At 44.7% G+C, this 25,239-nt stretch overlaps 1 protein-coding gene across 4 annotated transcripts in view; it reads left to right on the forward strand.

Annotated features, from left to right (window-relative positions):
* The window catches only part of Arhgef3 (Rho guanine nucleotide exchange factor 3), a 281,753-nt gene extending 258,315 nt beyond the window's left edge, over window positions 1-23,438 (forward strand). For all 4 annotated transcript variants that reach the window (XM_032918596.1, XM_032918597.1, XM_032918598.1 and 1 more), the window contains 7 exons: window positions 1,578-1,640; window positions 3,351-3,447; window positions 3,600-3,676; window positions 10,823-11,080; window positions 16,875-17,045; window positions 19,655-19,841; window positions 21,154-23,438. In XM_032918596.1, the coding sequence (XP_032774487.1) occupies window positions 1,578-1,640; window positions 3,351-3,447; window positions 3,600-3,676; window positions 10,823-11,080; window positions 16,875-17,045; window positions 19,655-19,841; window positions 21,154-21,503 (1,203 nt within the window). In that variant the 3' untranslated portion in view covers window positions 21,504-23,438. The remainder of the gene's footprint in view (window positions 1-1,577; window positions 1,641-3,350; window positions 3,448-3,599; window positions 3,677-10,822; window positions 11,081-16,874; window positions 17,046-19,654; window positions 19,842-21,153) is intronic.
* Window positions 23,439-25,239: the final 1,801 nt, after the last annotated feature.

A 25,239-nucleotide genomic window follows, 5' to 3' on the forward strand; every position in this document is an offset into this window, starting at 1 on the left:
AGATGACCTGTGTTATGAAAAACGGAGGAGGAAAAACAGAATTGAGGGGTGGGAAGAGAAGAGAGAGACTGGGAGGGTAAAGAAGACAAGGAAGAGAGGAAAGGAAGGAGAAACTGACTTTGTTATTTCTGTATTCTCAGAGTTAATGAGATGCTATTGTGGGTGATTTAAAATTCCCTTCCTTATGTTTTCCTGTATTCCTGTGTTGTTGATATACATATAGAACTCATACAGCCTGACAGTGTAGAAAAAGGAAAGACAGACTGTACACGAGAAAGACGTTAAGGCAAGGTGAACAGTGGTAAGCCACAGTCAGGATTTGAACCTGGCTCTTCTCTTACTTCAAAGCCAAAGTATTCTCCTCTGTGTTCACCCATGGTTCTCCTCCCTTGGTGGGGTGGCCATTGGCCAGTATAGTTGATGAGCTCATAGGCTCACAGGACGTCTGTGCAGCTTCTCATGTGACAGTGGTTATTTCAGTAAGCCGTGACAGGAGGCTTTGCTGGGCCTTGGGGAAGAGTGTCCCTGCAGCCCAGTATCCTGCCCCACCTGAACCTCAGCGTGGCAGACGCGCCCGCAAGCCGTTAACGCCTCCTTTCCAGCTGGAAACAGTACAGTTGCTCCTGGATGATCATCAGAGACTTGTAGTCCTTTAATACCACAATGTTTGCCCAGTGTTTAGATTCCCAGATGGGAGAGGGTGTACTGCACATCATAGCTCTTCAAATTATGGTGGCCTAATGGAGCCAAATTAGAACTGGTCCATTTACACACTCTCACAGAGAGCCAGCCCCTCTAATCTTATTCATTATACCGTGTGGGACTTGAGAGTGGGCTGACCCCACCAAATTCTATTTATAGTAATAAACCGTTGCATTCTTTCTCAACCCCAGTCTTCAGTAGAGGATAGGAATACAGCTTTCTGCTGAGACTTGCCTTCTTTGGGTAAAAGAGAAGCAGAGTGTGACGGTCTGGTTAATAACACCGCCAGGTCCATCTGACACAGTTCCCTTGTGTTGGATTTCGTCAGAGTTCTGAAACAGCAAGGGTGACTGTGTAGGTTAGAAATACATGTTCTCTCACAGACGAGGCTTTTCCTTGACACTTTTAGCTGCAAGGGCATTTGCTTCAGGCTAATTAACCTACAACAACTACTGCTATTACTACTTCTATACTACTACTACTACTACTACTACTACTACTACTACTACTATAACTACTACTATACTACTATTACTATACTACTACTATACTACTACCACTATACTACTACTTTCTCTCTTTCTTCTCTTCTTCCTTCCCAATACTTCCCCTCTTCCTTTCCCCCCTTCCTTCTTCCTCCTTTCCTCCTCCCCTTCCTCCTCTCCTCCTCCCCTTCCTCCTCCTCCTCTCCCTCCTAATCCTCAGGGTATTAAACACAGGCCCTTGCACGCACTCAGCATACCCTTCCTTGAGTATCACCCCAGGCTTGTCTAGCTTAAGGGTATTTGGAGCTTTTGAATGTTGGTTCTGTTTGAATTTGGTCTCATAAACGAAAGAACTGAGCCAGTTTTTTGGTTTTTTGGGTTATTTTTCAGGCGATTTTTGAGCTTTCTCAAGGTGAAGAGGATTTGATAGAGGACTTGAAATTAGCAAAAAAGGTAAGCAAAGACACAGTAGCTGTTTGAGTCACCCCGTGTTTTTCTCTGCCCTGTGAGTCATTTCACAGCCCTGAGCCAATGCTTTGGGGTAGTCTCTTTATGACTAACTCACAATTGAAAAGAACCTTTTACCACAAACCCAGCAGCAGAGGAAATGGCTCAAAGCAAGAAGGCAAATAGCTGTCTACACCAGCACCTGCCGGATGCCTCTGCACGTCTAGTGCCCCTCCGAGGATGGATCTGTTTAAATCTGAAGGTGCTCATGGTGGCCTGACTTCATGTGTGTTTCCACTGTCCTCGAAGTCTCTCTTGAGCTACTCAGGAGGCTGAGGAGGAGGGCCTAGAGCATGAGACCAGCCTTCCAGAGCCTGTCTTTCAAAACATGTCAGAGAAGGAGTGTCATGTAGGGCCTTTTCGTTCACTAGAGAAATCGGTCGCGGAAGTAGGTAAAGTGAAGTGAGTGTTTGTACAGCATAATAAGTTATGGTCTTTCATATGGAAATGGGGTTTAGGGGCTTGTGGGCATGGGGGGGGGACTTATTTGTTAAGTAGTGAGAATCAGATTTAGATTCAAACATGCTTAGCACATGTCTACTGCTGAGCTAGACCCCAGCTGAAAACGTGTTAATCACCATCTGTGGGAGGCGGGGAGGAAACCCTTGCCTTCCATCATGCACATTCTTGACTACAAATCTTTCCATCCCCTCGACCTCCCTCCCTTGAAAGCCCAATTCGGGCTCCCCTGGCTTCTTTGTCATGTTTTTGAGGGAGTCATGAGTTTGGCAGAATGCTTCTCATCTTAAGATCCTCAGTTCAACATTGTGCTAGTAAAGAGCTCTTCCCCCTGTACTCCTGAGATGGCTAGCTAGGCTTTGCGTGGACACAGCTAAGACATGTTGGGTAGAGCTAGCCACTGAGCAGCTCAGAGAGGCAAGAAGGCATTTACGTCTGGAACACATCTTGGGTCCATAGGCTGGTCAGATGCCTAAGCCCCACTTTCCGAGTCGAGATTTCTCAAATGTAAACATCTTTAGATGCTAGATGCTCCTTGGTCATCCTCTGACTCACAGGGATCTGTTTTCCCCCGGACCCTTCTCTTTCCTTTCAGCTATACACCTCCGCCCCTCACACAGGCATCAGCTCAAATCAAGGTCCTTTTTTCTGTGGTATTTCCTGCCTCCTCTGAACGACGTGGCTCGTCTCCAGAACCCTCCTTGGATGCCTTACCTCTAATTTTCTGACCTGCCAGAGTGCTTTTATGACTAGACTGTTTTTCTGTCAATAGTAAAGGATCCAACCACCTTTCCTTTCTTTGAAATATGTACTTACTTGGAAAGGCCTGCTGTTAGCTCATTTTGAATAAAATGGGAGTTTTTCAAAGTGTATAATCATGTTTACTTTTGGAACTTTGTAACAATCAAAACTGCTCCCCAAGTAGGATTTTTGCTCCTTACTAAATGTAGGGATGTAGGGTAAACTAAAGTGTAGAAAGGTTTGGGGGGAAAAAATCTACCTTGGCTTATCAGTCACAAAAGGCTGAAGACAGAACTCTAGTCTCTATTCTTCCAGCCACACCTATCTGCTGTTTGCATGGCATTGTGGGAGAAATTATAGGAAGCCAGGTTTTTTTTTTTTATTATACATTTGCATAAACAACTGAGTTCCTCTGCATTTCAATATTTCTGACCATCTCTTGCCTGTCTTTTCCAGGCCTACCATGACCCCATGCTGAAACTCTCAATAATGACAGAACAAGAGCTGAATCAGATTTTTGGAACCCTGGACTCTCTAATCCCTCTCCATGAAGGTACGGTTTTGGTCCCACACGAGTCACGACTTGTAGTTTTCTGATATCAACATCCGTGATTGTGTAGTAACAGGAAGGGCCCAGAAGCTTCTGCCTCCTCTGCTCATCTGTGAATGCCTAACAAAATGAGCGTTCCATTTGTGTCTTGCCAGACCTCCTTAGTCAGCTTCGAGATGTCCGGAAGCCCGATGGCTCGACGGAACACGTTGGTCCCATCCTCGTGGGCTGGGTAAGAAACATTCTCGGGTCTTATTTGAAGATAGATTTTACTTTACCCGGACTGTTTTTGTTGTTGGCAAAGACTTTGTGGGATATTATATCAGATAAAAAGTTAAACACTTAATGTATTGAGGGTTTACGTCTTCAAAGCATAAAGTTTTTCCTACTACAGGTTTTTTTCATTGAAAGACAGCATGGCCTTTTTGCAACCAAACAAACAAGTGAAAAGAACACACAAAACTATTGTTAGTTTCATCTGAAATAAAATGACACTAGATTACATTGGATCTAGGCCAATTAAATTATTACCATTTCTACTCTAAGTTTAAAATTAACACTTTAACTTTTTTAGTGCTTGCTGTGTAAGAACTTAATCACTGAGCCTTGTCTCCATACCCTTTCCACCTTCTTTCCCTCCTTATTAAATTGCCCACACTGTCCTTGAACTCACTTTGTAGCCAGACAGGCCTGGAATTTGGGATACCTCTGCCTCAACCTTCCAAGTAGCTGGGATTTATTGGCCTATGCCACCAGGCCTGGCTTGACATTCTCATTCATCATTAAAAGTAGCTTTCCAATCTATTTAAAAAGTCTTGACTGAGCCTTATATAATTTATGATGGTAGAGCTCTTGCTTAGAAGGTGCAAGGCCTTGGGTTTGCTCCCCAGTACTGATGGTGGGAATGGGATGAGATCCCGTGGTTTAAAGGTAGTTTTACAAACACGGCAGTGAGTTCATGTGGCTGGCAGTCAGCGCATTCATTCCTGGTCCTAAGTAACTGCTGGTTATACAGCCCTTCATCCCCCATCACTGATCCCTTTCTTAAAGAATGAAGATGGGATCTTAGGTTAGGCTCATGAACATACGGTCTTCCTCCTGAATCTGTGTTCAGTTGAGTGTATAATGGTGCTCCTTTGTGTCCTTCGCTTAGACAAAGCGTATGCTGTTTTGCCCCCGTTCCAACCACCCCCGTTGTACGCCCACCTTTCCCTTCAGTGAGTCCGTGGATGCTCCATCCCAACTCTAAATGTTTTTGTTCGTTGTGCAGCAGGTAATGAAAGCAGACAACTTTAATGACTTCTAGACAGAATTAGATCCCGTGATCCCTCTGATGGAGCCAGTATTCCAGGACAATAGGCAGGAGTGTAGCGATAGAGAGGGCTTTTAGGTATTATTAATATATTAGTGTTCTCTTTCCAGGTAAACATGTTCCTAAAAAACCTTTTGGTTCTCATTGACGTCACATGGATGTGCCAAAAATTCTTAACATTGGTGTCTGACCTGGTACCTCTCAGTTACTGCCACGATCTGGAACCTTCGAAGGGTCCCATGACTTGGCTTTAGTTCAGAAGTCAATTTTAGTACCGAGGCGGAAATATCTCAAGAATATCTGGGGGACATGTAATGTTCTCAGCTGAATAATTTAGATAACTTGCTTCAATATTTCAGGAGGGATCATTCATCACAAACCTTTGACTTTGCCTTGTAAGTCTTGGTATTGTTTTAAACTTCTTCAACCCATGAAGACATTCCTCCAAAGAGAGTGGGTCGACTAGAATCAGGAGTGGTTTAATGAGAAGGTCTACATCGGTGTTTTTAAACTTCCTCAGACAGTGACCTCCCTTCAGAGTTAGCAGGGCTCCTGCTCCATTTTTTATGGTGCAGTAATGATGGTGTCCCTTTAAGCACTGTGTGCAGATTGTGACTGTTTCAGTCTCAAGCTTGAGGGTTTTTGCCTTACTCACTTTTTTTTCCCCTGAAATATACTTTTGTCTCTTGTGTGATGAGGTTAATTTGATCTGGGGAAGACAGTTATGTCCTGTATACCCAGAGGAAGTGTGACCATGCCAGTCAGTTGCTGTCTAGACCCTCCAGGCCTCAAACGGGGACTGGAAGCTTGGAGAGCATCCTGAAAGGAAACAAGTAGCTCGTTGTTGCCAGATTTCCTGAGAAACAAAGTGCAACTAAGTGTTTTTCCTCTTTAACTCCAGGAGCACGGGTATGAGTGATTTAGCAAGGGGTGAATCTGTTTGGGTTCTACCCTTTTAAACAGAACAAAATAAACACCTCTCTGGATGCTGAATGAGAAAGTCGGAGTCCATTCAGTCCATGGGAAATTGAATTATTTTCCTGTAAAGGGAAAAAAAAAAAACCTTTTGAATGAGTGAACTGCCCCCCACCCCCCCAGGACAGTATCAACTGTGCCTCTCTTTGCCTTAGAGGGAATCCATGAGTTGTGCTTCGAAGACTTTAAACAGAGGACTTGCTTTTCTTGGGGGAGCCACTCTGGTTAGAGATGCTGGGAGTCCCCTTCCTGGCAGGTCTTCCTGTCCAAGCAAACCTCAGACAGAGAAACAATGTCCGAAGTAACTGGTCTCAGGAATAAAATAATTTATAAGCTCTCCAAGGCAGAAAGCAAGTGCTCCTGTCAATTCAGATCCTGGTTAATTTTTAATTCTGAACAGAGAGAGAGGGTACATGCAAGTAAAAATCCATGTTTATTCTGATAATTTTTATGATAGAGTTTCTAAAAAATATATATGAAAAACAGAAAAAAGTGTTTTTCATATATACATATACATGTATACATATATATGTGTATATGCATATGGGCCTTTTAAATTTCTTACTCTTTGACAGTTTCATACATACACTGAATTTTAGTGGTTTTTGTCTCATACTCCTCCCCCTTACCCCCTCCCCCTCCCACCAAAACCTTTCCTCTTCCCAGCAAGTCCTTTCCTCCTCCTCTTTTCTTATTACCCACTGAATTAAATTATAGTTGCTTGCACATGAGTAAGTGAGAGATTGTTTACAAGAGCATGGGTGAGTCAACAGTGGTTTTCACTACTGAAGAAAAGAAAGTGATGTCCCTTCCCCCAGCAACCGCTAACTGCCCAAAGGGCCTCAGGGAGGAGTGGAGTCTTGTGGGCCTGTCCCCATCCTCAGTGAGGTGTTGATGGGTAGAGTTTTGTGCAGATCTTGTACTGATAGCCAACACTGCAGTGAGCTACTGGCTCAGCTGAAACCTGAAACCTGTTCTGGTCAGCTCCTCCCCCTAGGTACTAGGTGACTTAACATCTCTTTAAACAGACTACCAAGAATTTATGGGGGGGGGGGGCTTTGGCTTCATGGGCACCAGCACTCATGTGCACTTAGCCCCTCCCCCACATGTGCATAATTAAGATGATAAATCTTAAAAGAGAATGTGTACGGGGGAGCTTGGGGTGGATCAAGCATTCAGAGTCATCTGCCTTTACAGTACACTCAAGATCAGGGAGGGGTACATGATGCCCTGTCCCCAGAGACCTCTCAGGGAACATTCAGATAAGGAAAGAAAGGATGGAAAAGTCAGATGTTGGGGCAACTGGCAACAAAATGACACCTTCTGACCATGGCACACCTGTTTGCTTTGAGTTCCAGATTGGACTGCTCCAGAGTGAGCCCTTATCTTAAACAATAACAATGTAACAACAAAACAAATAAGAGAATCATAGCTTGTAAGAATAGCTAATACTTAAAGCTTCTTACCCAGAGGGTAAACTCTGTGCTGTGTATTTTGTGTGCCTTGTCTCATGGGGCTGGAGAGATGGGCAGTTAAGGTCTGCTCTTCCAGACACGTTTTCCACATGGTGGCTGGGAATGGGATCTGGGGGTGTGTCAGAACAGTCAGTGTACACCACAAACATTAAATAAATAAATAATAAATATTTGTTTTTGAACGTTTTTTCTAAGTGGGGAACCTGGGGCTGCATCATCCCAAGAGTTTTTGAACCCTCTTAGAGTTTTGTTTTCCCCCCTTAAACCACTGAGCTTTTACCTCGGTTTCAAAGAGTGCGCATACATATTTGGGGATCTGTATACATTTTGAGTCATGCCCAGGAAGTAAGCACCCTGTCAGGTGTGAACAAAGGAACAGAGCTTAATTTGGTTGCCATGGTAGCAAGTAGCAAGATCAGAGAAAGTAATGGTCCATTGAACAGTGTGGCCAGAGTTCCTTGGTAGTTCATAAACATGGGTCATTTCCGGGTCTTTAAAGAGGCGAGGAAGTGGAAATGAAATTAAGAGAGCCCGAAGTGATTCTGAACTGAGTCAGAAAATCTAAATTACTAGCATCACTGGAGGGGGGGTGGGGGTACCGATTATCATTACTTCAAAATATAAGATCGAGCGGAGGATTTCTGCAGCTGTTTTTAACACAAACCAAAAGGTTGTTTTGTGTGTGTGTGCTTGTCCACTCAAGTGGAAGGAAGGAAGACACTTCCAAGAAACAAACTCAGTAGTGAATCTTTTAAATGGTACTTCTCTGGCAACTTTTTCTACTCCATGGTAAGAAAATAATTTCAGGGCTGGAGAGGTGGTTCAGTGGTTAAGAGCACCGACTGCTCTTCCAGAGGTCCTGAGTTCAAATCCCAGCAACCACATGGTGGCTCACAACCATCTGTAATGAGATCCGATGCCCTCCTCTGTTGTGTCTGAAGACAGCGACAGTGTACTCATATACATTAAATAAATAAATTTAAAAAAAAAATAATAAAAAAAAAAGAAAATCATTTCAATAAGAAGCCTAAAACAGTGGCAGAACATTTAAAACCTTCAAATGCTGCCACTTGTATTTCTGTTGACTCTGTTCCTATGGGATTTTGCTATCGTTTGTGCATGCATCTGTGTGTTTGTGCACGCATTCATGTGTTCGTGCATGCATGTGGGCATTCAGGAGGACAACTTGTAGGAGCCTGTTCTCTCGTGTGTGGAACTCACACGTTAACCCATGAGAGTTGATTCCTTCTTATCACTAGGTCCAGGGGATCAAACTCAGGCTTGGCAGTAGGTGCCCTTTCTGCCCCTTTTTTGTTTGTCATTGAGACAGGATCAGATTGTGTAATCCTGGCTGGTCTTGAACTCTCATCAGTTCCTGCCACAGCTCCTGGAGTGCTAAGATTGGTGTGAGGCACTGTGCTCAGCACTTTGTTCGTTTTGTATGTGTTTTTATTTATTTAATTTATTTTTATGTGGTTTTGACTCTGCTATTCTCTTTGTGAGCATTGATCGCAAGACACCAACTACTCTCTGCTCCCATTGTCTGTTGATATTTATTTGTTCATCCAGAATACAGACTTGGTTGTTTAATGGTACAATGTAAAGTCCCGAGGATGCAGAAACAAAAGAGACCCCTGTCACTGTCTTGCATTGAATGCTACAGAGAGTGTTGTGGTGAGCACGGTGTCTTCATTGGCTTCCATTGGCTGCACTTTACTGCCATGGGTCTGCAGCCAGGCCACTGGCTGCGTGTTACTGCCATGGGCACTCTGCACTAGCCTGTCAGGCGAAGGCATTGTTGAGAGGGAGGAGTAGCAGAAGGGGATGAGAAGCTCCTTGCTCGAGTCTCTGATGTGGTGTTTACACAATGTGACTGATGGGCATGTCAGGGAAATGATCACTTTACTGGAACGAAGGCAGAGCAGTGAGTGTGCTCCTCTTCAAGCTGGAACCATTCTTGCATGATAGTGTGCTGTGATCCAGAAGGTAGTGCCAAACGCCTTTCCTGGCCTGTCAGAGCTCATTTAGAAGATTTTAATGCATAATACCTACAACTGTTTTTTTTTTTTAAATCATACTATTGCTTGACTTCTTGAGGCCCCTGATAATTGGGCCACCCTGGAATCATTCGATCTTAAACAAATGTAGAAATGTTTGCAGTGAGCCACACAAGGCCTGGGTTGTGAGTTTGACCCTTGCTTTCTGTGTATGCCACCAAGTCTTATAGATAAGTCTCTTTAAGAGAATCTTAAAAGCAGGTGGGCTGGAGATGTGGCTCAGCCATTAAGCATGCAATCCCCACTTGCCCGACTTGAGTTCTTTTTTTTTTTTTTCCTTTTAAAGATTTACTTATTATTGCTTACATGCACACCTTCAGGCCAGAAGAGGGCGCTAGATCTCATTACAGATGGTTGTGAGCCACGATATGGTTGCTGGGAATTGAACTCAGGACCTCCACAGGAGCAGACAGTGCTCTTAACCTCTGAGCCAAAGAGCCACAGTTCAGTTTCCAGAAGTCCATAGGATGGCTCACAGCTGCATGTAACTAACCCAGTTCTGACTCCCTCTTCTGGCGCCGAGGGGCACCTGTACATACGTGATCCACAGAGACAAAGTCATGCACATACACAAACACACACAAAGACAAAACAAAAAAAAAATCTTAAAACTAAATCAATGTTTAAAAATTAAAAGGAAGCTTAGGAGACAGGTCAGTAGGCAAAGTGCTTGTAGCAGTATGAGGACTGGAGCTTGAATTCCCAGAATCTATGTAAAGCCAGGCACAGACTCACGTGTCCATAATCCCAGTGCTTCCACAGTAAGATGGGGGGTAGAGATAGGATCCCCAGAAGGTTGCAGACCAGCGAGCCTGGCATTTTCAGAACAGCAGCAATCAACAAAGAGACCCAGTCTAAGATGAGGACCAATTCCTAGGACTGCCCTCTGGTTTCCACATGTGCTGTGCACATATATCCCCCCTCCCCCATCATCATCATTGTCATCATCATCATACACATGGAGACACATATAGCTCACACAAAATTTAAAAACAGGGTGCATGGCACCCGAGTGATGACGACAAGGCTGACTCTCATCCTCCAAACACCCATGAACACCAAAAAATACACACAAAATAAAATAAATGGGTAGCCTTCTTCTACCTTACTGAGTACATAGAAAGGGTTAGGGAATTTCTGAGACTGGCGTGTAGCTCAGAGGTAGAAGAAGATCAAACACACATGAGGCCTTGGGTTCAACCCCCAGCACTAACCTGAGCATGCGTACGCACACGCACACGCACAAGCACACGCACACACCCTGTTCTGTATGCACCCACAACGTTGATTCTTTTGTTAACAGTTTAAATTGCCAGAACATGCTAACGAGTTTCGATAGGGATCTTTAAAAAGTGAATTTACAACTAATAAAAGCTCCTTTTTGTGTCTTGTCTGTCATTTTGAAGATCCTACCAGTTAGTCTCTTCCACCTTTGCAGATAAAAGGACGGTGGCCGGGTCTGGAGACCGGTTTGGTGTCTGTCCATTCCTGAGTGATGCTGACCTGGCCCTTCACAGCAGTGACATTGACATGTAGCCTTCTCTATGTTTCTTTCCCAGCTGCCTTGTCTCAGCTCCTATGACAGCTACTGCAGCAATCAAGTTGCTGCCAAAGCCCTGCTGGACCACAAGAAGCAGGACCACAGAGTGCAGGATTTCCTCCAGCGCTGCTTAGAATCACCCTTCAGCCGCAAACTCGACCTCTGGAATTTCCTTGATATTCCCCGGAGCCGGCTAGTGAAGTACCCTCTGCTCCTTCGAGAAATCCTGAGGCATACGCCAAACGATAATCCAGACCAGCAGCACCTGGAAGAAGCTGTAAGTTTGCCAGTTTCTTTCCCTCCTCCTGGGTCAGTCTCCATAATGGCTAGCGTCAGGTCCGTAGGTACTTTGTGCACGAGCCCAGTCTTGGATTTCAGACCTGGGATGTCAGATTCCTAAGAAACAAACCATTTACACAAAGTATCTTAAGATCCATTTGGTTGTGTGTTTGTGTGCCTGTTTGTGTGTGTGTTTGCTTGTTTTTGTTTGTATATTTAACCCAGGCCAGGGCTGGCCTAAAACTAGTGATCTAGGCTAGCTTCGAACTCATGGCCAATCTCAACCCTCCAGTGTCATCCTCTCAGATGCTAGGATTATAGGATTATGGGTATATGCTACCACACGCAGCTTGGGTTTTACATTTTTTTCCCCCAAATGTTTTTCATGCCGTTCTAATCTGGTATTAGCATTGCTAACTGTGAGAGCTAAGATCTTTTTTTTTTTTTTTTTTTTTTTTTTTTTGGTTTTTTTTTTTAAGCTGGGGAAAAGGGAATTGGCTTCCTAGGCAAAGCTCACCACTGAGAAATCCCCAACCCGAGCTAAGATCTTCTGGAAACTTTGAATGGAAATTTTTTTCTTTAAGAAAATGGGAATTGGCTTCTAATTAGCCCAAAGCTCACAGCGAAGAGACATCTGTTTAAGATCTAGCTCCCGGGCTGGAGAGATGGCTCAGCGGTTAAGAGGACTGACTGCTCTTCCAGAGGTCCTGAGTTCAATTCCCAGCAACCACATGGTGGCTCACAACCATCTGTAATGGGATCTGATGCCTTCTTCTGGTGTATCTGAAGACAGCTACAGTGTCCTTATATATAATAAATGAATAAATCTTTAAAAAAAAAAAAAGATCTAGCTCCCATCTGTACCTGAATTCAGTAGGGTGTCTGATCAAACTTCCTACTTGCTACTGCACTGTCATTAAGCAGATATTTACTGAGCATGGGCCTCGTGAGGGTGGTAACCTCAACACTTGAGAGGCAGGGGATCCCAGGTTTGAGGACATTCTGTGCTACACAGTGAGAAAAACCAGCTTTTCGTGGGCTCAATGTACAGGGTCACCACCCCACATCCTTGATCTCCTTTTACAACTTCACTCCTGGACATCCTTTCATTGGCCTCGTGCCCTTCCTAACACTGCAATTCTTTAACACAGTTCCTCATGCTGTGGTGACCCCAACCATGAAGTTGTTTTTGTTGCTACTTCGTGACTGTAACTTTAATACTGTGGTGAATTGTGGTGTAAACGTCTGGTATTTAGGATATCTGATAACACGACCCCTGGGAAAGGACCATTTGACTCCCAAAGGGGTCAATACCACTGGTCACTGCTGTGACAATCCTAGTCCTCTACTCAGCAGAAAACAATGTGTCCCAGACTATAATGTGCCACATTTTGTAAGTGATAGAGCTGGGATCTAAATCCTGAATCTAACTATTTAGAAAACTTTAATCAACTGCATAACACAGAAAGTTTCTGGAGTCGATTTGAACCCAGGTCTGAAGCAGATCTGAATCCTGTTTTAAAGACAAACAAAACAAAACCAAAAACCCAAGAACAGGACAGAAGGCTACAACCATGACACATTACACTTTAACACACCTAAATACACATACAGTTGGCCTCCACATACACCACATACACACACACACACATACCACACACATACACGTGTACACACTCACACACATACACATACACACACACACACATATACACACACACACACACACATACACACACACACACACACATACACACATATACACACACATACACACACACACACACACACACACACACACACACATACACACACACACACACACACACACACCTACACACACACACATACATACACAAACACAACACACGCACACATACACATACACACACACACACACACACACACACACACACACGCACATACACACAGCACACACACAGGCACACACACACACAAAGACACAGTACATACACACACACACACACGCACACACACACACACCCACACTCACACACACACACATACACACACGCACACACACACGATAGAAGGTGGTAATAGGATAAAGAAGACTTTTTTTTGCATCTTTATTAAAGTGGGTATTTCTTATTTACATTTCAAATGTTATTCCCTTTCCCGGTTTCCAGGCCAACATCTCCCTAACCCCCCTCTCCCCTTCTATATGGATGTTCCCCTCCCCATTCTCCCCCCATTACTGCCCTCCCCCCAAGAATCCCGTTAGACCACCTCAGAAGGCTCGTTTTTGATCTGACATGATGGTAGGAGCATTCGTGTAGGTGATTTGGTAATCAGAAGCATGAAGCTGCTAGATAATCAAATGACTGTCATCTGCCAGAGAAGAGCTTAATTGTTATTGATAGTAAAAAGAAAAATAATAACCAGTGGTATCCATCAAGTATTCAGTAAATTGACTTTGTATAAACGCCTTCCGGGTTGTTATATCTCTCGGCACTCACTGCAGCCTGTGAGACTGCTCCTGTATGTGATGCTTCACAGTCCTGTTCAGTGAAGTAGGAAGCTAGCTGTGGGGATTGCAGAGTCTGGTTATGAACAAGCCCTGTGGCTAGGCCTTGCGGTTACAGAGCTGGCACAGGAGCCTCCATGTAGGGGTGGGGAAGAGCACAGACTCCTGACTGATGAGGCAGGCAGTGTCTGCCAGGCCCAGTTCCTAACGCAGGGAGGGATCGCAGGCACTGGGGATGAGGCCTGTCTTACTTCTGCATGTCTGTTTTTATTACTGAGGAGAGTGTGGTCTACTTACCTCCTCTCCATATCCCATCTCCGTGAGTGTGTAGTCTGCAGGGATATAGACAGCGGGAAGTGAGCCCTGGCCCTCTAAATAACGATTTGTGTGGGTCCTGTGATCCTACGCTCAGATATGCTGAAAAGATTTCTCCTTTGTGAAAACACACCATTTAAAGCATTCTGCCCTCTTTTCACGTGAGCTGGTTTGAATTTAAAAAACAAAGAGATAAGAATGGTTGTTCGCCACGAGAAGGGATGTGCCAGGATGTGTCCTTGTGCTTAATGTGTAAACCTTTCAAAAGTTGAGCCTGAGCCTGATTATCAAGCAGGGCAGGTCTGGCCCTGGTAAACTTGGATTTGCCAGTGTTTACCAAGCAAGTCTTCCGTATGTCCATTCACACAGTCGAGTGTGTATTTTCCTCTCTCCTTTCCACAATCTGCATAGCATACCCCAGAAGAAATGTCTCTAGCCCTGTACCGTTGGGCGTGTGTGTTATGGATGTGTTTGGTAAACAGAAAAGTTCTTAGTACCAGTGAGGCTTGGCCACACGTTCCTGAATAAATTCTCATCTATGCAAAGTGAGGGGGAAGACTATTGAGTAAGTCTCTTCTACACTGAGGCAGTTGGTTCCAATCACTCTGGGACTAGATCTAAAGATAGGCTTGCTTTTAACACAACTATAAGCTACCTCCTCATTACTCCCTTTTCTTAATGGTATTTTGAAGAGGTAACAGGACTTACCCCCCAAGAAGAACTTTCTTTTTTATTTTTATTTATTCTCATTTTTTATTGATTCATTGAGACGGGGTCTCATGTGGCAGAATGTAACTTTCAACTTCCGCCCCTCCTGCCTTTGCCTCCCAAGTACTGGGATTAAAGATATACACAACCAAAGAGAGTTTCTGAAAAGAGAACGACAAGCCACTGATTTAACGATTTCAAAGTCTGAGATTATCCCAGCCAGAGAAGGATCCTGCCCACCGTTCCTCCTGCATGAAATAGCCTTCCTTTTGGTGCAGCTGCAGTGAGCACTGCTGTGTTCAGATCATGTCGGGAGCTGGTGGGTGGATGGCATCGCCCCTCGGGGGACTGGACAGGATGGATTCCAGGATGCGTTGACTCCTTACTGATGTATCTTTCATTGTCTCCCTTTACCGTAAAGTTCTTGCCTTCGGTTGAACCCTAGCAAGGTGTACAGCAACACATTTAACCTAAGAGCACAGCTGCCGTGCAGTCTACTTTATGCAATTAGAACTCTCTGAAATCATGCAGAATAAACGCCCTCAGGATCCAGTGTGTAAAAAGTCGACCAGAGCTTCGGGGTGCCGGATAGATACAAATAGAAAACCCTGTGTTTGGTGGATTACGACAGATTCTGACTGTGTCGTAATAATGGCGATTGTTTGCATTGTCTTGCCTGTCAATATTTTTTTTTCACATACCGGAGAAAGAAGCTGCGTGTGAAAGTAGTCAGAGTGGCCACTGTAGCGTTTGAGTTTCTAACTCTCCATGTGACCTGCCAGCTCTTCAGTTCCTGCGTCAAATTAGGAAGTGAGCACGCATTATCTATCTGCCCTCAACCTGCAACTCAATTAAGAGTCTTAATTAAGATGCCCAGACTAGTTTCAAACTAGGATGAGTCAAGCCATACTCCTGCCTCAGCCTCCCCAGCAGCTGGAATTATGGGTAATACCACTGTATCCAGCTCTGTGCTCCACTTTGACTTCAGAAAATAGTGAGTCAGACCAAAACCTTTCCGGGTTGCCTGGGCACTCGCAGGAAACTCTGGAAACCAGCTCAAGGGTTGATTAGTTCCCCCTTTACTAGTCCAGCTTTATTTACTAGTACTTTATTTACTAGTCCAGCTGCAACTAGTAAATAGTTCACTGGTAAGAAGCCATGGCCATTACTGGTTAGGTCTGTTTAAAGGGGATGTATGGAGTCCACTGACTGCTGAAAACAGAAAGGTAAAGGAGTTAACACTAAACAGCTGTTCAGAGGCCTCTCCCTTGGTTTGAATCCATTTGTTTGGTTTGCTCTTGGTGGAGAGGGTTTGCTCTTGGTTGGTATTGGTTTCTTGAAGCAGGGTCTCACTGTGGACTGGCCTAGGAACTTGCCATGTAACGCAGGGCAGCCTCGAATGTCCTTCTTATTGTCCTGCCTCTGCATCCCAAGTGTTAGGATTAGGCATGCACCACCATGCTTGCTTTGGTGTAAGTAACTTTGTAAGCATCCAAGACTACCTTGTTTCTCAGATAACATTATGTATTGCTTTTAGATTTGTTTATGTCTTGGTCAGGGTTTATGTCGCTGTGGAAAAGCATATGACCAAAACCAACTTGGGGAGGAAAGGGTTTATTTTACCTTGCCGCATATTTGTCCATAACTTAGAGGAGTCAGGGCAGGAATCTGGAGGCAGGAACTGAAGCAGAAGCCATGGAAGGCTGCCGCTCACTGGCTTGCTTAGCCTGCCTTCTTACACAGCTCAAGACCACCTGTACAGAGGCGACACCACCCACACAGACTGGGCTCTCTCACCTCAAACATTAATCAAGGAAGTGTCCCGTAGGCTTGACCACGGGCCAATCTGGCAAGGGCATTTCTCCATTGAAGTTGCCTCTTCCCAAATGACTGTAGCCTGTGTCAAGTCGACAAAACACTAGCCAGCATAGTATATGATATGTTATATAAACAAATATGGTTAACAGTACATCAAGCTTAGCTGGATAGTGTGGTACGTAGTAAGTAAGTAGATCTCTGTGAGTTCGAGGCCAGCCAGGGCTACATGGTGTGAGTCTCTGCCTCAAAAAAAAAAAGTATATTAAAAGCTTTGGTTGTTGTTTGTGTGTGTGTGTGTGTGTGTGTGTGTGTGTGTGTGTGTGTGTGGCAGTGGCCACACAGATCTCGGTTCTCAGCGTTAGATGCGGTAGTGTCTGGGTAGCCTCGAGGCTGGCTCCAAGCCTCTGGTTTTGGGCGGTTGGCTTACTTCCGCCATTTTTACCATTCTTATTTGTTTCCATAGATAAACATCATTCAGGGAATTGTGGCAGAAATCAACACCAAGACTGGGGAATCGGAATGCCGTTATTACAAAGAGCGGCTTCTTTACTTGGAAGAAGGCCAGAAAGATTCCCTGATTGACAGCTCAAGGGTCCTGTGTTGTCATGGAGAGCTGAAAAATAACCGGGGTGTGGTAAGTAGTTACTCTCTTCCAGGCTTTGCCCTGGTACTTCCCCGTTTCTATCCCCACCATCAGCCTTCCTTCCTTTTTTTTTTTTGTGGTACTGGGGATTTAGCGTAGTTACTCCTACTAGCCAAGCCCCCACCTCTGAATACATTTCTAGCCTTCTCTTTACTTTTTTTTTTTTTTTTTAAACGTTGAGACAATCTCAATCAAGTTGTCCTGATTAGTTTCAAACTAGGATAAGTCAGGCCATACTCCTGCCTCAGACTCCCCAGCAGCCGGGATCATGGGTAATACTAAAGTATCCAGCTCAAAGTCCCACTTTGACTTCAGAAAACGGTTAGCCAGACATAATGGCACAGATGCATAATCCCAACTACTTGGGAGGAAAAGAATCAAGCTCAATGCCTGTCGGGGCTACAGAGAGAGGATGAGGCCCGCGGGATCTGTGTAACAGATTCCAGTTCAGCCAGAGCTACATAGTGAAAACCTGCCTCCTGAAAAAGTATTTAATTTAGAAGAGGTTGATTCCATTTAATAATTTAAGAGACACCCTTTCGACTTATGTGAGCAGGTCTGGGATCATCCCTTGTTCTTGGAGAGTATCTTGAATAGCTTGTGATCAGGGCTACTGTAGACTCAGCCACACCATTTGTAACGAGGCCAGCTACTGCTAAAGCTACTGTACAAGGACCTGCATCTGTGCCATGGGACATTCCTGACCGCTGGAAGGTTATTTTCTGCTTCTTATTGATTTCCAGAAAGCAACAGGGGATTTACATGGTGTGACACTCAGTTCCTTGAAAGTTCTTTCTAGGAAGTCTTGAGAATCAGGAAGAAGCATTGCTCCCTGGAGTTGGCCTGTTCCTTTCTCATACACCAGCTAAGGCTGGAGGCCTCTCTGATTAGACATACCTGTGGCAGAAAGATGAGCTCCTCAGACAGTAGAGTTTGGAGCATAAAGACAGCAGATAGGGTGTTGGGTTTGGCTCTTGCTGGAGGTGTGAACGTTATTAGGAACAAATTTTTAAGATTTATTTATTCATTATATACGAGTACACTGTAGCTGTCTTCAGACGCACCCGAAGAGGGCATCAGATCCCATTACTGATGGTTGGGAACCACCATGTGGTTGCTGGGATTTGAACTCAGGACCTCTGGAAGAGCAGTCAGTGCTCTTAACCGCTGAGCCAGCTCTCCAGCCCAGGAACAAAATCTTGTTTCATGAAAAATAGTGTAGCAGTGACAGCAAAAGGGAGCAGAGAACAGCCAGAGGTCAGTGAAGACTTACAAGTGAAGGACATTTGTAAGACATTGCCCAGACAATCCCAGTCCAACTGCCTGCCTCGACTAGAAGATGGATTGGTGTAGAAACAAAAGACCCTGGTTATTTTAAGTTCCGAACACAATGGAACCTCCTACCCATAAAGGCATATTTTTAATACATTTCTGCCACCTCTACACCCTGGTGAGGAAAGCCTTTAACTTGGTTATTTTGTACTTTACTGTTTTATGATCTTTGAGTATTCTTTTTATTTTATTGTCTATTTTGAAACAGGAGCTTTCCCCAGGTTAAACTCAAACGCACTGTATAACCCAGGCTAGCCTTGAATCTGAAATATCTTACCTCTGCTTCTGACTGGTAGGGAGATGAACCTTTTCACCACCCAAGGTCTTGTAGAGTTGTTTGTGTCTGCGGTATGTGGATGTATATGGCAGGAGACCTATAGACTTCTGTTCCCTCAAATAGCAAACTATGAATGTGCTGCTTCCGCTCGAACCAAGGTTTTGAGTTTTTATTCCTCCCTGCTAGTGGCCTCTTTTGGGAGTCCTGGATTGGCATTCCCATATGTTTCTACCAGAAAGTCAGAGCCCAGCATCAGAGCTACTTAATTCCTGAACATTTCCAAGTTCTAGTGCTTCGAGTTGAGCACCAGGGATGCGTCCCAGCTCCACACTGACAGCTTGATTGTATAATGTGATTTGAGACATGCCTCCATTTTGGGGGAATTTTCTCTTTGCCTGTAGCACAGGTCAGTGATACACTCTGGAAGCACACTCTCTAGAGAGCTCAGGCTCCAGCCGTTTGTCCTGATCTGGCAATCAGGGTCCCAGTCAGAGTTGCTGGCTGAAGTTGATGATCAGCCCAGTGGTTGAGAAACACGATTTTATGGGTTCGGGAAGCCAGAGTTGTTATTAGGCTTTGATATACACTCATCCTTGTAGACTATCATTAACTTGATCTCTTAAAATTTGTACTGAAGACAGGAAGGTGATAATCCCTTTCACCACCCTGTTCATTCTGGTCCCTTAGTTTTCTCTTGGTCAAACTGGAGGCTGTATGTGTAGGAACAGGTTGTGAACTGTAATCTAAGTAGGGGTCTGGCTACAGTTAACTATAGAAAGGCTTTCTCCAGTGGGCCCCTAAGGAGGGACCTAACTTAAAACAGTATTTATGTGTATCTGAAAATATTTCAAATCTGCCCAACTTCTGTTTTCCTAGAAACAGGTTTGAGCATGCACTCATAATCCATTACGAACTCAGTTCCCAGAGGGTCACAAATTCACCACTTAGTAGATTGTTGCTCAAGACAATCCTGCGGGCTCTTTTCTTTCAGAAACTCCATGTTTTCCTGTTCCAAGAAGTGCTGGTGATTACTCGAGCTGTCACGCACAATGAGCAACTCTGCTATCAGTTGTACCGGCAGCCCATCCCTGTGAAGGACCTCACTCTGGAAGACCTGCAGGATGGAGAAGTGCGGCTGGGTGGCTCCCTGCGTGGGGCCTTCAGCAACAATGAGAGAAGTATGTGTGGGTAGTGGACTGCAGTGACATACTGGACCATTTGATCATATGGAAGGAGTGGCTGGCTGAAGAAAAGAGAAAGCCAAACTGTTCCAATGTTGACCCTTTACCTACTGAAGGATGCACAGTCGAGTTCCACCTCTGAGCCTCAGTTTCTCACTTGTCTCCTTTCCTTTTGAGATTGCTTTGGGCATTAGGCAGCAGACTGTACAGGAGCCCGTCCATGTGCAGCTGCAGCTCATGCGCCGTCTGCTCTCTGGCTTTGGCTCCTACTGCTACAATACCATACAGCCTCTGTGTGGGTAGTAGTGCACAGTGTCAGGTTTTATAGTTGTTCTGATGTCGCTGCTGGAGCGAGCTGGAGCCCAGCTGCCATGGCTCAGCATGGGATTGTAAGTTTGAGGCCAACCTGGGCTACACAGTGAACGCCTACCTCAGAAGAAAATAAAAGCTAAGTGAGTGGTGAGCTGGGGTGCTTTTGTACCTGCAGCACTTTCCAGTGGGCATCTCTAACCCTAAGCCTTAACTAAATAAAGGAGATAAGTACGAGAAGCCTGATAGCGTTTTTAAGTAGTGACGCTCATGAACACTGTTGTGAGCTACAACATTATGGTTCGTGTTTCCTGTGGAGTGTATCGTATACACTAGAAAAATATTCCTAAAGCTGGCCAGAAAAACTGAAACTTAATCTGGGCATAGTGGTGCATGCCTAGGACCTTCAACCCAGCACATGGGAGGCAGAGGCAGGTGGATCTGAGGGTAGATTGGTTTATATAGTAAATTCACAGCCAGCCAGAGCTACATACTGAGAGTCTGTCTCTAAATCACAATAGCAATACTAACACTAACAATAACCATAAAGGAATGGACAGAGATTGACAGGCTCATTTCTCCTTTTGTTTTTTCTAAAAATAGGGTCTGTATTTTTATTTAAATATAATTGTATCACTTCTCCTCTTCAGTGTCCTTTCTCTACCCAACCCCACCCATGTTTCTTCCTCCTAACCCCTCCCATGTTTCTTCCCTCCAGCCCCTCTCATGTCTGCTCCAAGGGCTTCTAATATTCAGGCAGCTCTGTTATCAATCCCTTCAGGAAAACTGAGCTAGGTCTGTGCCACTCCAGTCAAGTAAGAGTAGCATCAGGATAGAACTGAACGAGTCCTGCATCAGCAAGAGTCACTCTGTAATCAACAGTGTCTGACACGGGCCCCGGGGTGTGCCCGTTACATTAGGGCCACTACTATGTGTGGTTTTGTTAGCCTGGACAAATACCTACCCATTGACTCTCTCTTCATGTGTTCTTCATTTCTAGTTAAAAACTTCTTCAGAGTCAGTTTCAAGAACGGATCCCAAAGTCAGACCCACTCACTGCAAGCCAACGACACCTTCAACAAACAGCAGTGGCTCAACTGTATCCGTCAGGCCAAAGAAACGGTTCTGTCTGCTGCCGGGCAGGCTGGCTTGCTTGACTCCGAGAGCCTGTCCCAGAGTCCTGGCACTGAGAACAGGGAGCTGCGGGGAGAAACAAAACTTGAGCAGATGGACCAATCAGACAGTGAGTCGGACTGCAGTATGGACACAAGCGAGGTCAGCCTCGAATGCGAGCGGATGGAACAGACAGACGCTTCCTGTGCAAACAGTAGGCCTGAGGAGAACGTCTGACAGAGGCTGTGACCCTGCCAGCAGCAGGCCCGTGTCTTACCTGTACAGTGTTCGTATTCCACACGGGAACAGTTTGGAGAGGCACTTTGTAATACTCCTGTGCCTGTGTTGGCCTAGCCCCTGTGTCTGCTCCTTGTCCCTAGCACTGTAACTGCCACCCAGTCTGTGTCAGCTTGCAGCAGCCCTTACCCTGTTGCTGTATCCCACAAGCATCTGGATGAGTGCAGAGGAATGGACCATGTTACTTCGAGTTGTCCTACATTCAAAACAGAAAGACTCTCTAAACTACTGTTGTGCGTGGCAAGGCCTTTGTCTCATGCTTGCCTAGTGTTCCTCTAGCTCTGACATAGTCACTGAAGTCCTGGCACTGGGAGAGCTCTGCAGAATACTGAGATCGCATTGAAGGAAAGGCAGAAAGTCTGATTAACCGTTGGAGGGAACTCCAGTTTTGAGTTATTCAACTAGAAAGCCTGAAAGCATCTCTGGGGGTTTCTGAGGTTGGATTTTTACAAAGGAGGAAGCCTTGTTTTGAAGCCTGTGGTTTCATCCAGTGCAAGTCGAATGTGAACAATCTGTGAAGACCTGAAACAGAGGTGGCTTTAGAAAGGGCCAAGACAAGAGCAGCTGCCGGACAGGCGAGCAGAGGCAGGGAGATGCGGAGTTCAAGAACAGCCTTGGCTACTTACCAAGTTCTAGTTCAAACTGAGTTCCACCGTAAAAACAAAACAAAGCTAAAAGCACCTGCCAGCTCTGAATATTCAGCTGAAGTTGGGGGTGGATATTGGAGGCGTTTGTCATGGCCAATGGCTTGCCATTAGAAGAGCCATTTCTAGCCTACAACATCAGGATTGCCAGGACCAGAGAAGATCTGCCAGGGTCATGCAACCCCATCAGCATTATGTTTTGTCCTCCTCAGCCACTCCTCTTTTCCAGTGGTAATGGGGGATGGGGGGGTAGGAACACAGAGACTGTGACTGCATCTGGTGACTGTTGACAAACAAGAGAGAAGGACTTGGGGGTGAGAAATGTGTCACTGTCACCCAAGGCTCCTGTGTGAACCACGGAAATTGAAGTTACTCCGGAGGGTCTCAGGATTTCCTGCCCTGCTTTTGGGCCTGGTTCTAGAGCTACAGACGGACTGGTGGTTAATTCCCCTCGAGGCCGGTTTCATTAGCTCTTATTAACTAGAACCGGCTAGCCAAACTGGAAAGTTCTTTGTTAAAGCCTTGCTTTACAGAGCAAGGATGGGTAAAAAGACCTTGAGGGCGTGGGGGAAAAAAAAACGTTCACAAACGTTTAGACAGAGCAGCTTCTGCAAGTGTAAATACTTAGAGGATTTGTATAAAATTATACCCACACCAGCACTAGTAGTAATGATTCTAAATTATTGCCAAAAAGTTTTTTTTGTTTGTTGTTGTTAATTTTTGCATCTATCAAGTTTACAGAAAAGAAAGCAAAATGCAAAGTTGTCCCTTTACTACGCACATGTGTCGTGCGCACTGAAAGAAGCTGTGTGGCAAGAACAACCAATAGAAAAACAAGGTATATGACATTATTATTTTTCAAGACCTATTCTGACCAGTTTCTACCCTGTAGAGCCTATTTCTGTATTTATAGTTTTTAACCATGGTGAAAATTTTTTTCTATTATGAGTTTATTTAAAACCATTTTGTCTCTCAAGTTGCTGATGTAGCGAATAAACCTGCTCCAGGCAGACACAGTGGGAAGCTGAGACGGACCGGGCACTGGACGATAGAGAAAAGCCTGAAATGTTCTCTACAGAGCCACTGTGACCAGCGAGTTAAGGAAGGGTCTCTGTCAGGGTCAGCCTGTGGGAAGAGAGTGGATGAATGTTCTGGTGAAATGAATACTTTTGTATAATGGCCTTAAACTTTTCTGGAAGCATTTCAAATAAATTGCATTAAAAATACCTTTCCCCCCTGTGTACGGTGTGTGCTCAGCCACCAAGTGTCAGGTTGTCCTCTTGAAGGGCAAGGGTTTCTTTCTGAAATTTTGCATGTGGTTTCCAAGTTGGACTTACCGTAGAACACAGGCTGAAGTAAATGGTGTGACTGATCAATGAAGCTGTTACAGAACATACATTTCTGTTTCCTCAAGCATTCTGCTCTGATTTATTTTTTTTTTGACCGTGCATACTTAGTGTACACCATTTATTTGTTTGTATATATTGAGTGTAGGTGTATGTATGTATGTGTGAGACATGTACATTAGTGCACAGGTGCTACCACCCCTGAGTGGAGGGCTGAAAACAGCCTGACTTCTCTCCTCTCACTGTATGGGCTTTGAGACTCAGGTCATCTGGCTTGACATTAGCAGCAAACACCTTTACCCATTTTAGCCTCTTACCACCCCAACCCCACTCACTCACCTTTACCTATGCCCTATACAAAGCTTAGTGGTAAGTCAGAGCTGTGACAGAAGAGTGTTACATCTCGCTGTGGACACAAGTGACTGATGGTGAACTTGAAGCTGACAGGTGTAGTGGTGCACACCTGTAACTCCAGCCCTTGGGAAGCAGAGGCAGGAGGATCCCCAAAAGTTCGATACTCTGTATTGCAAGTTCCAGCCCAGCTAGAACTACTTAGTGTGAGCACATCTTGAAACAACAAGGAAAAGGAAGGGCGGAGGGAAGTTTCACTTTTAAATTACACTGGAATTTTAGTCTACTTGTTCATTGAAATAGTTTTATTTCTCCAGAAGAATAGGGTTTCTGTTTTGTTTATAAAAAGACTGAACAGGTTTTAAGCCCTTAGCAACCATTTCCAACAGCATGTTAATGCAGTAAGGCTAATGACTACTTTTTTCTTTATAATGTGCATCTGCCAACATTCTTTACATACTGTTCACTCCTAGATTTGACACAGCATTCACATAAACAGTAAGTCCAGGTTTTGCTTTTCTCAAGGGAAAAATCCAGTTCTCTGTCTGCAATCCCAGCACTCCAGAAGATGAAGCAAGAGAATTGCTACAATTTGAAGGCCAGCTTGAGCTAAATTGTACCAGGTGCCAGCCTGGGCTATATAGTACAAGGTTAGTCAGCTGGCTAAATATCACACACACACACACACACACACACACACACACACACACACACAAATTAGAGAGAGAGGGGGAGAGAAGGTGAGAGGGAGAGAGAGAGAGAGAGAGAGAAGGAGGAGGAGGAGGAGGAGGAGGAGGAGGAAAGGAAGGGAGAGAGAGAAAAAAAGAAACCCAGTCTGCTTTGTTCTCTGATCTTTTGCCCTCCCCTTCAGAGCCATTTTAGACAGTCTCCATTTTTTGTTCCTACAATGGCATTGGCTTGTTGATTTGGGGGCTGTGTCTTTGCTAGAACGTTCATTGTTTGTGCTGACATTTTCAGAGTTAGTACGAGTGATGGGAGGCTACGTGGGTTTCAGTCTGTTCCAAAGATGTTACTGCCCACACAACTAAATGCCATCCATGTAGTCAAGACACAACGAAAACAGCCGGAGCTGGCAGTTTTGTGCAAAGTTAGAATGTGGTTTCGGTTTCTTGCTTGTGGCCACTGCCACTGACTGCTTCAGTTTCCATTCCCAGAAGTCTCTAGCCGCTAAGAATGCAAACTTCGTGGTTACAGGAAGCGGCAGCCCATCTCGGTGAGCAGCTTGTTCAACTTTACGTTCTCTGTGTGTCCCTTTTTTTTTACTCTATTTCCCCAAATCCAGATTGCCATCTGGTTTTAGAGAATGGCCACACA

Source organism: Rattus rattus, chromosome 13 (genome assembly GCF_011064425.1).
Source record: "Rattus rattus isolate New Zealand chromosome 13, Rrattus_CSIRO_v1, whole genome shotgun sequence".
Classification (NCBI taxonomy): Eukaryota; Metazoa; Chordata; class Mammalia; order Rodentia; family Muridae; genus Rattus; species Rattus rattus.